The sequence below is a fragment of the Microcaecilia unicolor genome, chromosome 1, assembly GCF_901765095.1.
Source record: "Microcaecilia unicolor chromosome 1, aMicUni1.1, whole genome shotgun sequence".
In the NCBI taxonomy this organism is placed as follows: domain Eukaryota; kingdom Metazoa; phylum Chordata; class Amphibia; order Gymnophiona; family Siphonopidae; genus Microcaecilia; species Microcaecilia unicolor.
The window spans coordinates 81,705,777-81,722,386 of NC_044031.1; the positions used below are offsets into that span (position 1 = coordinate 81,705,777).

Sequence of the window (16,610 nt, forward strand, 5' to 3'; positions counted from 1 at the left end):
TCCTCAGCCTCAAAAAGTGCTGACCACGGATGCGTCTCTCCTGGGATGGGGAGCTCATGTCGATGGGCTTCACACCCAAGGAAGCTGGTCCCTCCAGGAACGCGATCTGCAGATCAATCTTCTGGAGTTGCGAGCGATCTGGAACGCTCTGAAGGCTTTCAGAGATCGGCTGTCCCACCAAATTATCCAAATTCAGACAGACAACCAGGTTGCCATGTATTACGTCAACAAGCAGGGGGGCACCGGATCTCGCCCCCTGTGTCAGGAAGCCGTCAGCATGTGGCTCTGGGCTCGCCGTCACGGCATGGTGCTCCAAGCCACATATCTGGCAGGCGTAAACAACAGTCTGGCCGACAGATTGAGCAGGATTATGCAACCTCACGAGTGGTCGCTCAATTCCCGTGTAGTGCAACAGATCTTCCAGGTGTGGGGCACCCCCTTGGTAGATCTCTTCGCATCTCGAGCCAACCACAAAGTCCCTCGGTTCTGTTCCAGGCTTCAGGACCACGGCAGACTGGCATCGGATGCCTTCCTCCTGGACTGGGGGGAGGGTCTGCTGTATGCTTATCGTCCCATACCTCTGGTGGGGAAGACTTTGTTGAAACTCAAGCAAGACCGAGGCACCATGATTCCGATTGCTCCTTTTTGGCTGCGTCAGATCTGGTTCCCGCTTCTTCTGGAGTTGTCCTCCGAAGAACCGTGGAGATTGGAGTGTTTTCCGACCCTCATCACACAGGACGAAGGGGCGCTTCTGCATACCAACCTCCGGTCCCTGGCTCTCACGGCCTGGATGTTGAGAGCGTAGACTTTGCCTCTTTGGGTCTGTCAGAGGGTGTCTCCCGCATCTTGCTTGCTTCCAGGAAAGATTCCACTAAGAGGAGTTACTTCTTTCTGTGGAGGAGGTTTGCCGTCTGGTGTGACAACAAGGCCCTAGATCCTCGCTCTTGTCCTACACAGACCCTGCTTGAATACCTTCTGCACTTGTCTGAGTCTGGTCTCAAGACCAACTCTGTAAGGGTTCACCTTAGTGCAATCAGTGCATACCATTACCGTGTGGAAGGTAAGCCGATCTCAGGACAGCCTTTAGTTGTTCGCTTCATGAGAGGTTTGCTTTTGTCAAAGCCCCCTGTCAAGCCTCCTACAGTGTCATGGGATCTCAATGTCGTTCTCACCCAGCTGATGAAACCTCCTTTTGAGCCACTGAATTCCTGCCATCTGAAGTACTTGACCTGGAAGGTCATTTTCTTGGTGGCAGTTACTTCAGCTCGTAGAGTCAGTGAGCTTCAGGCCCTGGTAGCCCAGGCCCCTTACACCAAATTTCATCATAACAGAATAGTCCTCCGCACTCACCCTAAGTTTCTGCCGAAGGTTGTGTCGGAGTTCCATCTGAACCAGTCAATTGTCTTGCCAACATTCTTTCCCCGTCCTCATTCCTGCCCTGCTGAACGTCAGCTGCACACATTGGACTGCAAGAGAGCATTGGCCTTCTATCTGGAGCGGACACAGCCCAACAGACAGTCCGCCCAATTGTTTGTTTCTTTTGATCCCAATAGGAGGGGAGTGGCTGTGGGGAAACGCACCATATCCAATTGGCTAGCAGATTGCATTTCCTTCACTTACGCCCAGGCTGGGCTGGCTCTTGAGGGTCATGTCACGGCTCATAATGTTAGAGCCATGGCTGCGTCGGTAGCCCACTTGAAGTCAGCCACCATTGAAGAGATTTGCAAAGCTGCGACGTGGTCATCTGTCCACACATTCACATCTCATTACTGCCTGCAGCAGGATACCCGACGCGACAGTCGGTTCGGGCAGTCAGTTCTTCAGAACCTGTTTGGGCTTTAGGATCCAACTCCACCCCCCGAGGGCCCTGTTTGTTCTGTTCCAGGCTGCACTCTCAGTTAGTTGGTAAATTTTTTTAGGTCAATCTCAGTTATGTCCTCGCCGTTGCGAGGCCCAATTGACCATGGTTGTTGTTTTGAGTGAGCCTGGGGGCTAGGGATACCCCATCAGTGAGAACAAGCAGCCTGCTTGTCCTCGGAGAAAGCGAATGCTACATACCTGTAGAAGGTATTTTCCGAGGACAGCAGGCTGATTGTTCTCACAAACCCGCCCGCCTCCCCTTTGGAGTTGTGTCTTCCCTTGTATTTGTCTTGCTACATACTGGACTGACGAACACGAGCCGGTTCGGGCGGGAAGACGGCCGCGCATGCGCGGTGCGCATGGGCGCGCGAGGACTAGCAAAGGCCTTTGCTAGTGAAGATTCCGATGGAGGGGGCTGCCGTGGACGTCAACCCATCAGTGAGAACAATCAGCCTGCTGTCCTCGGAGAATACCTTCTACAGGTATGTAGCATTCGCTATATATATATATTATATTGCTTTTGATATCCACAGAAGCAGGACTAGTACAAGAGTATTGTTTATGATATACACTGGAGGGAAACTTAATGATTTTCTAATCTACATTGGTCACAATGTGGTTTCAGGCCTGCACACAGTACGGAAACCTTGCTGCTTGTTCTGACAACATATGTTAATATCTATGTAAGGGGGATCAAGTATTATTACTTCAGTTTGATATTTTGGCTATGTTTGATGCCTTGGCTGTGTTTGATGCAGTCAATCATGTATTTCTACTGGATCGGCTGGATCAGATAGGAATAACAGGATCTGTCTTAAATGGTTCAGGGAATTCCTATCAGACCACAGCTATTTTGTAAAGCAAAATAAACAACTTTCCAACTGTTGGTTTCCAAAATGTGGGGTTTCTCAGGGATCCCCGCTCTCTCCTATTCTTTATAGTTTCTTTTAGTCCTCCATTAGCTGAATTCACCTGGGATTAGGCGAACTGTTGCTATCCTATGCTGACAACATCCTACTTCTCCTACCATTAACCTCTTCATGTCAAGACTCAGTCTAGTCTGTAATAACTGGGATGAATGTTGTTCAGTCATGGGCCTTGGCAAATTTATTTTATTATTTATTTTTGTACCCCGCGCTTTCCCACTCATGGCAGGCTCAATGCGGCTTACATGGGGCAATGGAGGGTTAAGTGACTTGCCCAGAGTCACAAGGAGCTGCCTGTGCCTGAAGTGGGAATCGAACTCAGTTCCTCAGTTCCCCAGGACCAAAGTCCACCACCCTAACCACTAGGCCACTCCTCCACAAATAAGCTAAATCTTAATGTTCAAAAAACTAAGATCCTTTGGTTCCTGAATCAAGGAGTTAATGGTTCCAACTTCAATAACACTGTTTAATGATAAAACCTTTGTAGTCGAATCTGAAACCAGGGTACTTTGGGTCTTGCTTGACTCTTTCCTAATATATTCCTCCCATATTAATCAACTATGGAAGAAAACTCTTTAAAATGAGACACCTATGTCTAGTCAGGTCATTTTTTGACCAAAAAGCAGTTGTACTGTTGGTCCAAATTCTGGTCCTACCACACCTGGATTATTGTAATGTCTTATTTTTTTGATATTAAGTGTCAATATCAGAAAAATTGCAAATTATACAGAACACAGCTTCTAGACTGATTTTCAAACTGAATAGATACACTAGTGTTTCATCATATGTTGTCAAACTGCATTGGCTTCCCATAGCTGAAAGAATCAGGTTTAAAGTTGCTTGTCTAGTTTTCCAAATTTTACATGGCTTCACATCTGAATTGTTGATTAATGTCTCATCATTATGTTTAGTTCAATCTAACAGACTGAAAGAACAATTGATGTTAGCACCACTTCTTTACAAGGGAATACGGTCTCAGAAGATTTTTAGCTCTCTTCCTGTTTTAGGAGTTTCACTATGGAATTCTTTAGCTACTGCTGTTAGGTTAAATAATAGCTACTTCAGCTTCTAGAAGAGGTTAAAATCTTTTCTCTTTCCAAAAACTGGTACCAAGTTATAGAATAGCACCTAAGTGCATGTTCATGCTTACCTGCCATTTCACATACACATACCCCTTCTTCCCATTTTCATGCTTAACTTGCATTGTAATGCAGAAGTTACCTGTCGAATTGGCACCCGTTTGGTGCATTATATAGAATTTTTATTTATTTATTGCATTTGTATCCCACATTTCCCCACCCATCGGTAGGTTCAATGTGGCTTACATAATATAAGAGAGATGGTTACAGAGATCGGTTTTGTTGAAGTATAGTTCTTAGTAAATAAGATCAGAACTCGTGTGGACTAGGTTTGAGTAGTCTGTGAGAAAGAGTAGGTGGATGAGGGTAGAGTCGTTGTTTTCATTTCTGAGCATGAGAGAGATACTGCCTCTTGCACAGAGAAATGGAGTGGAGGGGGGTGGGGTCAGGTGTTTAGAAGGTTGGAAGTGGGTATTAGGTAGAAAGGGGCAAAATGAGCCAGAGTGAGAGTTAATTGGGCTGTAAAGGGTAAGGTGAAGGCAGGCAGGTAACTGATTAGAGGAAGAGTGAGACCTTACCATGTACTTAAATACCAACCAGCATCACAATGCACCAACCAACACTCCAGGTGAAAAGTCATCATCTCTGCCATTTAGTTGCTATTTATGGGGAGTGTGACATTTATAGAATACATCCTGTGTGATTGGTTTCTGGTTCCATCCTGTGCATGCCCACTCTCTGCCCTGAACATTTCTCCTTTCAGGGTGCATACATGTACATGACATGCTGCACATGCACACACCTGTTTTGCCAGTATAGAATACAGCTGAGCACATTACTGGCTTTTGGGTGTGCTGATGTTGCATTCGTACTCATGAATGGCACCTAATGTTTATAGAATTGCCACCATAGAGCCTAACTATCACTGCCTCAGGCAGTGTCCCCCTGTAGAGTACAACAGAGGGAAGAAAGCAGGAGGCAGCAGGTTGTTGCAAAGTGGAGCAGGGACTGGGCAGGAGGAGAAGGGCTGAAGTAGAGCACAGAGCCTCACCTCTCTTTACTGCTGTTATGAGTACCTCTCCTTTTTGCTGCTCCTGTCCCTCCCCTTCTGTCCTTTGTACATTATTAGTGCACACAGTTCATCATTAGATGCCGTCATTTCAATTTCATTTTAATTGTACATATGCTTCCTGAAATGAACAATATAGTTGATACACTTAAGATGGCCTTGCAAATGGACATTCTATCCGTGATCTATGGCCTTCCTAGCAAAGATGCACTATAGTGTATCTACAAAAGATTGCAGATTTGAGTCTTACTGTTGGAGTTACTAAGGTGTGATTATTAATGAAAAAGTGGATGTTGGTAATTGCCTTTATAAGCTGTGTGCTCCTCAGACTGATTTTTGGAGTTCATTCACATTGATTATTACCTCTTTTGCTGCCAGTCACTATATATTTTAATAACAAGGTATTTAAAGATTTATGTTTTTTGATTTAGGTTGGATGTTCAGATGGAAGTATACGATTACATTTCATGATAGCACAGTATCCCATTATGCAGTGGAATGATAGCACAAAAGGCCAGTCGATTGTTGCAGTGCGGTGGGCTCTGACCAGACCTACAGTGTTCTTTGTGCTTGATGCCACATCTAATATTTACATTTGGGATTTGCTGGAAAGTGATTTGCATCCAGCAGCCAAAGAAACCATCCGGTCAGATAAGTAAGAAAATAATTGTGGGGAGGGCAAGGGTGTTTTGGAGGATTGAGAATTGTTAAAAATCTGCATCCACTAATGCAGTGATCGTTGTCATGTTTTATTTATGCTAATTTAGTTCCTAGAACAGCATCAAAAATATTTTAATATTAGATGCATTTCTTAAATTTCACATGGCTATAGAAGTATCTTTATAAAGTATCTATGTCTTCTGGTTTAAGAAAACTATAAGTATAATCTCCCCAACCCCCCCCCCCCCCCCCCCCCCCCCCCAAGGAAATTTAAACATGCACGGAAAAGGCAACATCAGTTTTACAAAGTGTCTTCTGTATCACCATGCACTTACCTTGTGACAAATTGTAATGTGATTGCAAAACTGGAGGAAAGAGAGTATTCATTGATAGTTGGAACTAGAAAAGGGAACAAGTCTCTCCTTGTCATATTCTAAGATGGTTCCTACAACTGTTAGGAAAAGTTTGATAACAGTATCAATCTGTAGAATAGAACATTCTGGAAATTGGACAGTTCACTGAAAATTAAATGGAAAGACACTAAAAAATGCTTCTTTAGTACAATCAAATATTTAAAATCAGCATTTGTTGCATTATTTGATCTAGGTGGCAAAACCCAGAAATATAGACTTGGTCAGTTACTAAAAGTAGAAGAGCCATATAATCGTCCAGGAGATAGTAACATATACATAGTAGATGACGTCAGAAAAAGACCTGCACGGTCCATCTAGCCTGCCCAACAAGATAAACTCATATGTGCGACTTCTTGTGTATACCTTACCTTGATTTGTATCTGCCATTATCAGGACACAGACCGTAGAAGTCTTGCCCAGAACTAGCCCCACCACCCAAACACCAGCCCCGTCTCCCAGTCTCGGCTAAGCTTCTGAGGATCCATTCCTTCTGCACAGGATTCCTTTATGTTTATCCCACACATGCTTGAATTCCGCTACCGTTTTCATCTCCACCACCTCCCGCGGGAGGACATTCCAAGTATCTACCACTCTCTCCGTGAAAAAATACTTCCTGACATTTTTCTTGAGTCTGCCCCCCTTCACTCTCATATCATGTCCTCTCGTTCTACCGCCCTCCCATCTCCGGAAAAGGTTCGTTTGCGGATTAATACCTTTCAAATATTTGAACGTCTGTATCATATCACCCCTGTTTCTCCTTTCCTCCAGGGTATACATGTTCAGGTCCGCAAGTCTCTCCTCATACGTCTTGTAACGCAAATCCCATACCATTCTCGTAGCTTTTCTTTGCACCGCTTCCATTTTTTTTACATCCTTAGCAAGGTACGGCCTCCAGAACTGAACACAATACTCCAAATTTAGATTAGGAATTTCTTGATGATTTAAATGGCTTCAGTCAAGGTACTGTGTATATTAACAGGGGAGATTTGTATCAATGACCTACCATGGAACTTGCAAAATGATATGTTTTTGGAGGGCAAGTCATTGTGGTCTTCAATGTTTGCATCCATTGCTAAGAGGTATTTTAGTACTCATAGGTTAGTAAGGACACTAGCACGGTTCTCAACTCAGTGTTCAGGAAGATAATAAATTTTGGTTTTATCACAGGGAAATTAGATGCAGCCTAGGGAAATTTCACACATAAGTACATAAGTATTTCCATATTGGGACAGACCAAAGGTCCATCAAGCCCAGCATCCTGTTTCCAACAGTGGCCAATCCACGTCACAAATACCTGGCAAGATCCCAAAAAAGTACAATACATTTTATGCTGCTTATCTCAGAAATAAGCAGTGGATTTTCCCCAAGTCCATTTTAATAGTGGTCTATAGGTTTTTCCTTTAGGAAGCCATCCAAACATTTTTAAACCCCGCAAAGCCTTTACTACATTGTCTGGCAAGGAATTCCAGAGTTTAATTACACGTTGAGTGAAGAAAAATTTTCTCCGATTCGTTTTAAATTTACTATTTTGTAGCTTCATTGCAAGCCCTCCTAGTCCTAGTATTTTCAGAAAGAGTAAACAAATGATTCACGTCTACCTGTTCCACTCCACTCATTATTTTATAGACCTCTATCATATCTCTCCGCAGCCTTCTTTTCTCTAAGCTGAAGAGCCCTAGCCGCTTCAGCCTTTCCTCATAGGGATATGGGGAAAATTAAGGATAATAATGAATATCCAATGTGAGCTTTCATGTCAGATTATTTGAAAATTGATTGTAATTATGTAAGTTAGCTCTGCCTGTAATAAACACAAAGAAAAATAGCTAATTTACTGTCTTTGGCCCTCAAATTCATCTTTCATAACTGAAAGGATAGCTTCTTTCTAGAAATATACACTTAGGGGTATGTTTACTATGGCATGTTAGCATTTTTAATGCGCCTTTAAAGTTAAGGCACGTTAAACGCTAGTGCACCTATACATTCCTATAGGTGCATTAGCGTTTAATGTACGTCCACCATTTACACGCGTTAAAACTGCTAACGCACCTATAGCGCACCTTAGTAAACTTAGGGGTTAGTGGACTATAGTGTGTTTGATATTCAAATATGAAACTGTTGCAGCTGAAAAGCATAACAAATTTAGGACATTTCAGGAAATCTGGGTAATTTGGAACCCCATTGCACAAAGAACTTAAAGATTGGAATTGAAATGTCCAGATTAGAACCTGCTCAGTTTAGTAGTACTTCAGAAAAGTATCTGCTGACACAGAGCTTTTTCTAAAATACCTGCATCTAAATAATAGCAAGTTCATCTGATTTTACTATTTGTATTTCCAAATGATGTGATAATTTGATTTTTTTTAGAGGAAGGAAAAAACCTCAGATGCTCGGCTTGTTGTCATTAGTTTAACAACTGAAATGCTGTGCGAACCTCCTCCATTTTTTTTCAATTTTTTAATATAGGTACATTCTTTTTTCTTTTCTTTTCTTTTCTTTTCATTACTTAATATAAAATAAACTGAGAACTGAAGGTCACTTATCTGTTTCGTGAAAAATACTTCATTCAGTTTTTCGATTTGCTCAACAGAGCACCTCCGTTTCACTGTGTGCTTCCTCGGGAGACAAACCATCAACTTTTCATTCTTAGTGTCCTGATTGAATGTCTGTAAGTCCAAACCTGTGGAAAAAACTGAGGAAATACAACTAGTAAAATCAGATGAACTTGCTATTATTTAACTTGCTATTATTTAAATGTTGAATATTCTTATCAGCAAGACATTAGCCTCTAGAGTTTTCAATTGGGTCTAAAATGCCTGCAAAAGTGTACATGTATCTTTTGGCATGCAGATTGGAAGTAGCCTATGAGGCATATTTTCAAAGCACTTTGGGAGGCAAAGTTCCATAGGTTTCTATGGAACTTTGGGAGGCTAAGTGCTTTGAAAATTAGCCTGATTGTACAAAGGTGCATTTTAGAAAATGAATGGCACAAACCTGAGAGCTTTTACGTGGAAGTGTCATTATGCACTCATGGAAGTGGCGATTTCACAACATCCATTTATAACTGGTGTCATTTCCATGTATAGCTACCCTATTTACAAACCCACATGTGCAACCAATTAAGTAGCAAGGCCACAATTTTAACTTGGTTTATTTTGGATGCAGATATAAAATACATGGGATTAAGAATAACTCCCTTAATATCTCATGTAAAACCCTGGCCAAAATGAGCACTTTTTTAAAGCCCATATTCACCTTTGAGTAGGTGTAAATCCAGTGGTGTGCTGGTACATGTTTAACAACAGGCTCGCTCCCCGTCCACCTTTGCGCCCCCCCCCCCCCCCAAATTGCAGAGCTGGCTATAGCCGGGGAGAGAGCCTGGGGGGGGGGGGGGGGGGCTGCAATGCATTACTCTCTCCAGGAAAAAAAAATTAAATGCTCCCAGGTTCCAATCTAATTCATGTTTAATGTGGGATAAAATGCTATAAATAAGTAAATAAATATAAACTTTAAACGTTGAGAACCTGATTGTCATAACATGATGTCTGTTTTAGAAGCCCTTTACCAGGAAAAAAAAATCTCTGCAGTATACCCAAAATGACACAAACCAAATTAGCATACAGTTCAGGAATTAGGAGAACAGACAGTCTTGCCAATTCTGAAAAACAATGTGTTATCCAAACAGATCCCTATTGAGACACTTGGCCTTGCAGTCATACATGCAGAACAGAGATAGCCCCTATTCAAATTCTTCAAAAATTAACCTGAAATCCTAAGAAGTTAGGCTCTGCATGCGGACAATACCAGAAAAACAGAAAGAAACACGTTGCTATACACTGCAAAATATGATAGCAGATGTAAATTCTCAAAGTGGACATATTCCAAACACTAAAATGAAAATAAATTTTTATACCTTTGTTGTCTGGTGACTTTGTTTTTCTGATCATGCTGGCCCAGTATCTGATTCTGCTGCTCTCTGTCTGTTCCCTTGACTCCGTTTCCAGGGCTTCCTTTCCATTTATTTCTTTTCTTTCTTTCCTTCTTTCTTCTTCATTTCTGGTCCTCCACAGACTGGACTGTCCAGTGGATCCAGCTTCTTCCTATTTTCTCCATCCATGTGCAGTTTTTCTCCTCTCTTCCTTTTCTCTCATCTCATCTCCTTCCTCTCTCTTCCCTCCATGTCCAGCATTTCTTCTCTCTCCCTTCCCTCTCCTCCATCCATGCCCAGCATTTCTCCTTTCTCCCCTCCATTCATGTTCATCTCACTTCCTTTCTCTTCCCTCCCCTCCATCTATGTCCAGCATTTCTTCTCTCTTTCCCTTCCCCTCCATCCATGTGCATCTCCTTCCTGGCTTCCCTCCCCTCCATCCATGTCCAGAATTTGTCTTGCCCTGACTTCCATCCATGTCCTGAAACTCTCCTCTCTCCCCTGCCCTCCCCTCCATCCATCCATGTCCAGCAACCCTCCTCTCTCCCCTGCCCTCCCCTCCATCCACCCATGTCCAGCAATTCTCCTCTCTCCCCTGCTCCCCTCCATCCATCCATATCCAGCAACTCTCCTCTCTCCCCTGCCCTCCCCTCCATGTCCAGTAATTTCTCCTCTCTCCCTGGGCCCTGTCTTCCCATCCATATCCATCAATGGCTTCGATGCTCCTCTCTCCCCTGCCCTTCTGCTCCCATATTGTACCCCTGCCCCCTTCATCCCTTAAGAATATCAAAATCAAAGGACATACTTACAAAGGAGCTGTCTCCTTGCTTTGAAATCAGTGCAGTAGAATCCTTTCCACCAGGAGAAAGAGGGCAGGGATTTTATTCCAAGTATTTCTTGATCACGAAGATGGGAGGATTCTGCCCCATCCTAAACCTAAGGGCCCTGAAAAAATATCTAATTAAACAAAATTTCAGTATGGTTTCCTTAGGCTCCCTATTTCCAAAAAGGGAACTGGTTATGTTCTCTGGGCTTAGAGGATGCTTATATCCACATACAGATCCATCGAAGTCACAGGAAATATCTAAGATTCATCATAAGGAAACACCACTACCAGTATTGCATTCTGCCTTTTGACCTTCCATCAACTCCTCACATGTTTACAAAATGACTTGCGATTGTAGCAGTGTCCTTACATAAATAAGGAGTGCATATGTTTCCCTATTTTGACGATTGCGGACTGGTAAAACACACATTACAGGAAGGAGCAGAAGGATTAGTGCATTTAACCATTTGAGTGTTGGAGTTACCAGGGTTCATTGTAAATTATCCCCAGTTTCATTTAAGCCCAATTCAACAATTGGAATTCATAGAAGCCCTGTTAGATGTGACTTAAGCATCTGCCTTTCCTCCACAACAAAGGATTGCCACCCTACTATCCATTGTAGAGGAATTTCAAGGGAGTCATCAAGTATCAGGTGGACATATGCTAAGAATGTTGGACCACATGGCATCCGTAGTACACATAATGCCCTTGGTAGTCTCCATTTGAGTCAGGCCCAATGGACTTTATCCACACGTAGACTCATATCACTGAGAGTCTGTGAGGTATAGTATATGTCACCAGTCCTCTGCAGGACTCTGTCTAGGTAAATAAAGCAATCCAACAAACCCTTTCAGATTTCTCAGATTTAAATAACACTGATGATAGATATATCCAAACTGGGTTGGGAAGGTCATGCAGTTGGTTTCATACCCATGGTATGTAGTCTGCTTAAGATCAGCTTTTTCAGATAAGGGCAGTCTGGAACATTCTAGTGGGTTATATCACAGCTCATAATGTCAGAGCTATGGTAGCACTGGTAGCCCACTTGAGATTGGCCCACATAGAAGAGATTTGCAGACTTTGAACATACTCTTCTGACCACACATGCACATAGTATTACTGTCTAGAACAGAGCTTCCCAACCTGTAGCTCAGGACCAGAATTTGGTTTCACAATGGGTGGTATCTCCATAGATGCATCATTATTCTGTACTTCCGGGGGGATTACACAATTTTATTTAGCTGTGTTCATGGGGTCAGGGCAGGGGTGTGCTGGTAAATTTTTAACAACAGGCTCTTTCTCCGGACATAGCCAGCTCTGCAGTTGGAAGGGCCAGGGGTGGCCGGGTGGGGGTGGAGGTGGGGAGCAACACTTGCCTCTCTCTCCTCCCTCCCTTCGTGTGGGCACGCTAGGCGTACCTTTGCTGGCAACCAATAAATGGACTGCCACCACTCCCAACGTCTTGCTCTGAGCAGCATGCTGAAACTTCTCACACATGCTGGAGAAGTCCTAGCCTGCTGCTCAGAGCTGGAAACAAGGAGCTGGGAGCAGCAGCAGTCTATTTACTTGGCTGGCAGGGCTCAGCATCCCCACCAGCATAGTAAAAGAGAATTCAGCAGGGGGCCCAAGCCCACATTTTGGAAGCCAATTGTTAAAGTAGCCATGGAGGGCCCTACTTTAACAACCGGCTCCCAAAATTCTTAAAAACTTAACAACCGGCTCTTGCAAGCCTGTGAGAGCCTGCTCCAGCACACCACTGGGTCAGGGCCACAAACAGATTGATAAATACTGGTCTAGAGCAAGACTTCCAACACGACAGTAGATTTGACCAGACAGTCCTCCAGAATTTATTTAAGGATTAGAATCCAACTCCATACCCCCTAGGCCCATTTCTTTGAGTTCCAGGCTGCCTTAACCAAAAACAAACAAACTAACAAAACATAGGACTTGTTGCTGCTAAAAACAATGTAGGTGTTTGCTTGTTATAGCACCACATATTATTCTCCCCAATTTTTTTTTCTTGTTAAAGGCAGCCTGTAACTAAGGAGTCCCATCTGTGCAGCCTTATTTATCCTGCTTCTCCTCAGATAAAATACCGTTACAAATCTCTAACAGGTGTTCTCTTAAGACAGCAGGTTAGAAATCCCCCCAAACCCTCCCAGGTCCCCATGAGTATGTATTCAAATAAGACTTGGAATGGACTAATGTAGTCCTATGTGATAGGTGAGTATGTGTGGTTGAGCACTCTCAAAATCTCTGTCTCAGCCCAGAAGAAAAGTTCCTGTGCGGGCTCTGTCAGTTGATCTCACCCATCTGTGAGGATTTAAATCCTGCTGTCCTTAGAAAACACCTGCTACAACTAAGAAACTGTGCCCCCCCCCCCAAAAAAAAAAAACAGAAAAAGGAGGTGTAAAGTCTATAGGACTTTTGTCCCCTTGTACCCATAAAAGTGAATTTTCAAAAGACAAACTAAGCATGTTGTCTTTGAAAATTGTCTGTCAGATTCATGAATACCTAAGTTGTGTTCTGAAACTGTAAAAAAGTGGACATTGTATAAAAGTGCTTGTGAGTTTGAATGAATATATATGAACAGAAAACATGAGTGGTAAAAATACAGATGGATGTTGCACATTTTAAGTTTCTGAAGCTGAGAGTGCTTTTCCTTTTGCCCTCTTCATCCCAGTGCCAGTGCTTCTTTTCTTCCCCTTTTGTGCATTCCTGATGGTTTTGCTTCTTCTCTTCCTCCTCGTCTTTTCACCCACTACACTAATGCTTATTGATATCCATTGTCATCTTTTCCCCGTTGATGTTTCACGTTTATTAGGGTTACATTGTTGGTTACATCTAGGTGGCTTACAGACTAAAATATAAAAAGAAAAATGGGGAGATGAGACATGGCTAATAGGATAGGGGTGGAACTACAATAATAATAGGACAGGGGGGAGTACAAGAAGGGAAGGGTAGATGTTCAGAACCACCTCTGGAATGGAAAGGCCTCCGATATAAGCATCTTGAGGAATGTTTTCAAGTCTGTTTTTAAAAGTCTAAAGTATGTTTTGCTCATGGAAGGATTGAGGCAGTTTGTTCCAATTTTCAGAACCCTGTACTGAGAAAATGGCCTTCCGTGTAAACTCATGAAAGATTTCTTTGAATGTAGGGACCACAAGTCTGTGTTGAGTAGATGGTTGCAGTGGTCTTTGGGGGAATAGGGAGTCAGTAAACGAGAGAGATATTGGGGTTCCCCAGATATGTCGACTTTGTGAACAAAGAGCATAGTTTTGTACATGATGCGATGTGGTAAAAGTAGCCAGTTCGCTGCTTCTAAGAGTGGTTTAACATTGATCAAATTTCTCATATCCAGTAATTAGCTTAATAGTGGTATTTTGAATAAGTTGTAAATGACATATATCTCTTTGGGTAAGAACGTTGTAAAGTATGTTACAGTAGTCAATTTGACTGATTATGAAAGAGTGAATTAGGATGTTCAGAGCTGGTGGGTGCATCAAAGATTTAATTGACCTAATTTGTCTAAGCTGATTTTTGAACCACAGTAGCAATCTGTGGCTGAAATGAGTGTTTTGTCAAGAATTACTCCTAAAGCTTTTGTGGTGGAGTGTTGGGGGACTAATACTGAGCAGAGCATAAGGGACTGGGCTATCAAAGCGTCAGGGAAATTTGAAAATGGAACACATCTATTTGTGCTTGTGCCCCTGTTACTTCCCTCCTCCTAGTGGCATTTTTGTGTTCCTCTATCCCACAGTCCTTTTTTTTTTAACCTCGTCATTATTAACTCTTCATTATTTACCTCTCCGGCTGCATTTATCCTCATCCCTGCATCATTGCAGCTCCTTAGAATGTGCTATGTTCATTGTAAGAGAAGGAGTATTGTTACTGTCAGGTTAATCAGAATGAAGGAGGAGAAAGAAGAACAGGAATGGGTGCACAGGGAATTGGAAAAAAAAGTTATCACTGGCATAAGGAAGGAGGACTATAATCGGTCAAAAGGGGCATAATGAAGAGGTGGAGATGTCACTGGGGATGGAGGGCAAGGCAAGAAGTTGAAAGTATTGCTGAAGAAAGGAGTAGAGCAAGTGTTCTGACCTGGTTTTATAGCCTTCTTTACTGACACAGACTACTCAGTAACTACTGTAGATTCGTTTGGATTTGCATTAGGTAAATGAGACTTTTATTAGAGGTTCTAAAATACACAATAATTAAGATATATACACAATGATTATAACTGAAAAGAAACAATACCTATAAACAATCATTACATCACTGGTCGCTACATCCAAGCAATGCTAGGAGTTTCTAGACCAGGAAAAGAAGCAATAAACAATCATCATTATACATCCATCCATCACTGGTCCTTACATCATCCAGCCTTTTTACATCAGCTGAGAGAAGCCCCTTTTTCAGCGAAGCTGGAGTTTGACCAGGAGTCTGGTTCTATGAAATTGCATCCACCCATAGATAAGCTTCCAGCTTCACTGCAAAAGGCCCCCCTTTTTTATTAGGCTTAGAATTCATGTTCAGAGCTAAGAAAAATTACAAAATGCTTGAGAATTTCTCTGTTTTGGTAAACAAGCAATACTGTGGGAATGTGGTCACATGTTTCTCAGTCCAGTCTCCACCTCTCCCTTCACATACCAAATTAATTAGAACTATCTCTTATCTTCTACATTCCAACTTATTTTCACACAATCAAAGTTAACAATCATTTTTAAACAGAATTACTTCTAATAAAAAAATACAGACCCCTGAGTACCCTTGTCGGTCAAGGCAGAGTTGAAAAACAACCTTTAAAATTTACTTCCACTACAGCAAGGAAGTTGAAACATCATCTGAAGGAAGAAAGATGAAGTGGTCACAGGGAGCAATATTTTAGGCAATAATAGCTTTACCATATGGGGCGTATTAAGGTGAAGTGATGGTGTGCTGGTAGAAGAAGTGAAAGGATGGGAGGTATCCCAGGGGGTAAAAGAAATGGTGAATGGTATCAGAGGTTGAAAGGGAGGGGAGGACAAAGGCTGAAAATGGAAAGCAACCTTGTGTGAGAGGATAGAAGTGTGGGACTGAATGTCAAATGGGGTGAGCGGGGCAATGAAAGTCTGAAAGAAAAAGCAGGAGGAAAGAGAGACTTTGGCCTGGAAGATGTTATGGGATGGGAGGAAGGAAGGTTAGGTCTGGGAGATCTTAGCAAATAGGTAGTATGGAGGAGATATGGGAGTGGGAGATGTCAGTGGGAAAGATGGAGGAAGGAGAGAGGACTGGTTGTACCAGTGAAGGGATGAGGTACTGAGAGGCTTCAGATGTGGTAAAAGGAGCATGTGCATCTCTCAGATGTAGGAGAGAGGAGGAAAGATATCAAGAACTGGAAGGTATCAGTGGGGTGAAAGCAAGAGCAGACCAATAGCAAAAGAATGGGAAGAGCATGATTTAAAAAAAAAAAAAAAGGCCAAACTTTATTAACTGCAGTGCTTGGAGATCTTAAACAATTGCTCAAATTGGCCACATTTCATCCTCATAAGGGCTATTTCAGGGGTACATTGTCAATAAGTATAAATCAAATTAATATAAATTTAAAAACATAAAAAATATATAAACATGTGAAATCATATTAGATCAATAAAACACAAGAAAATCACTTACATATACAAACCAAACTAAAAGTAGTATCTATGACAATATTAGATCAGTAAGTTCATTAATAAAGTTTGGACTTTTTGAAAATCATACTCGTATCATTCTTTTGCCATTGGTCTGCTCTTGCTTTCACTGTTGTTGTTCTGCAGATCTTAGCCTCTTTAGTGTATCATTGGTGGTAGGGAGTGGGAGAAAGGGTTAAGACT

At 42.3% G+C, this 16,610-nt stretch overlaps 1 protein-coding gene across 3 annotated transcripts in view; it reads left to right on the plus strand.

The window, feature by feature from the left end:
* The window catches only part of WDR60 (WD repeat domain 60), a 303,464-nt gene that overhangs the window by 279,705 nt on the left and 7,149 nt on the right, over positions 1–16,610 (plus strand). The window contains exon 23 of one of the 3 annotated variants that reach the window (XM_030198750.1): positions 5,366–5,589. The exons of 1 other annotated variant lie outside the window; for it this stretch is intronic. In XM_030198750.1, coding sequence (XP_030054610.1) covers positions 5,366–5,589 — 224 coding nt within the window. The remainder of the gene's footprint in view (positions 1–5,365; positions 5,590–16,610) is intronic. One more of the 3 variants, XM_030198757.1, reaches the window with a different exon arrangement.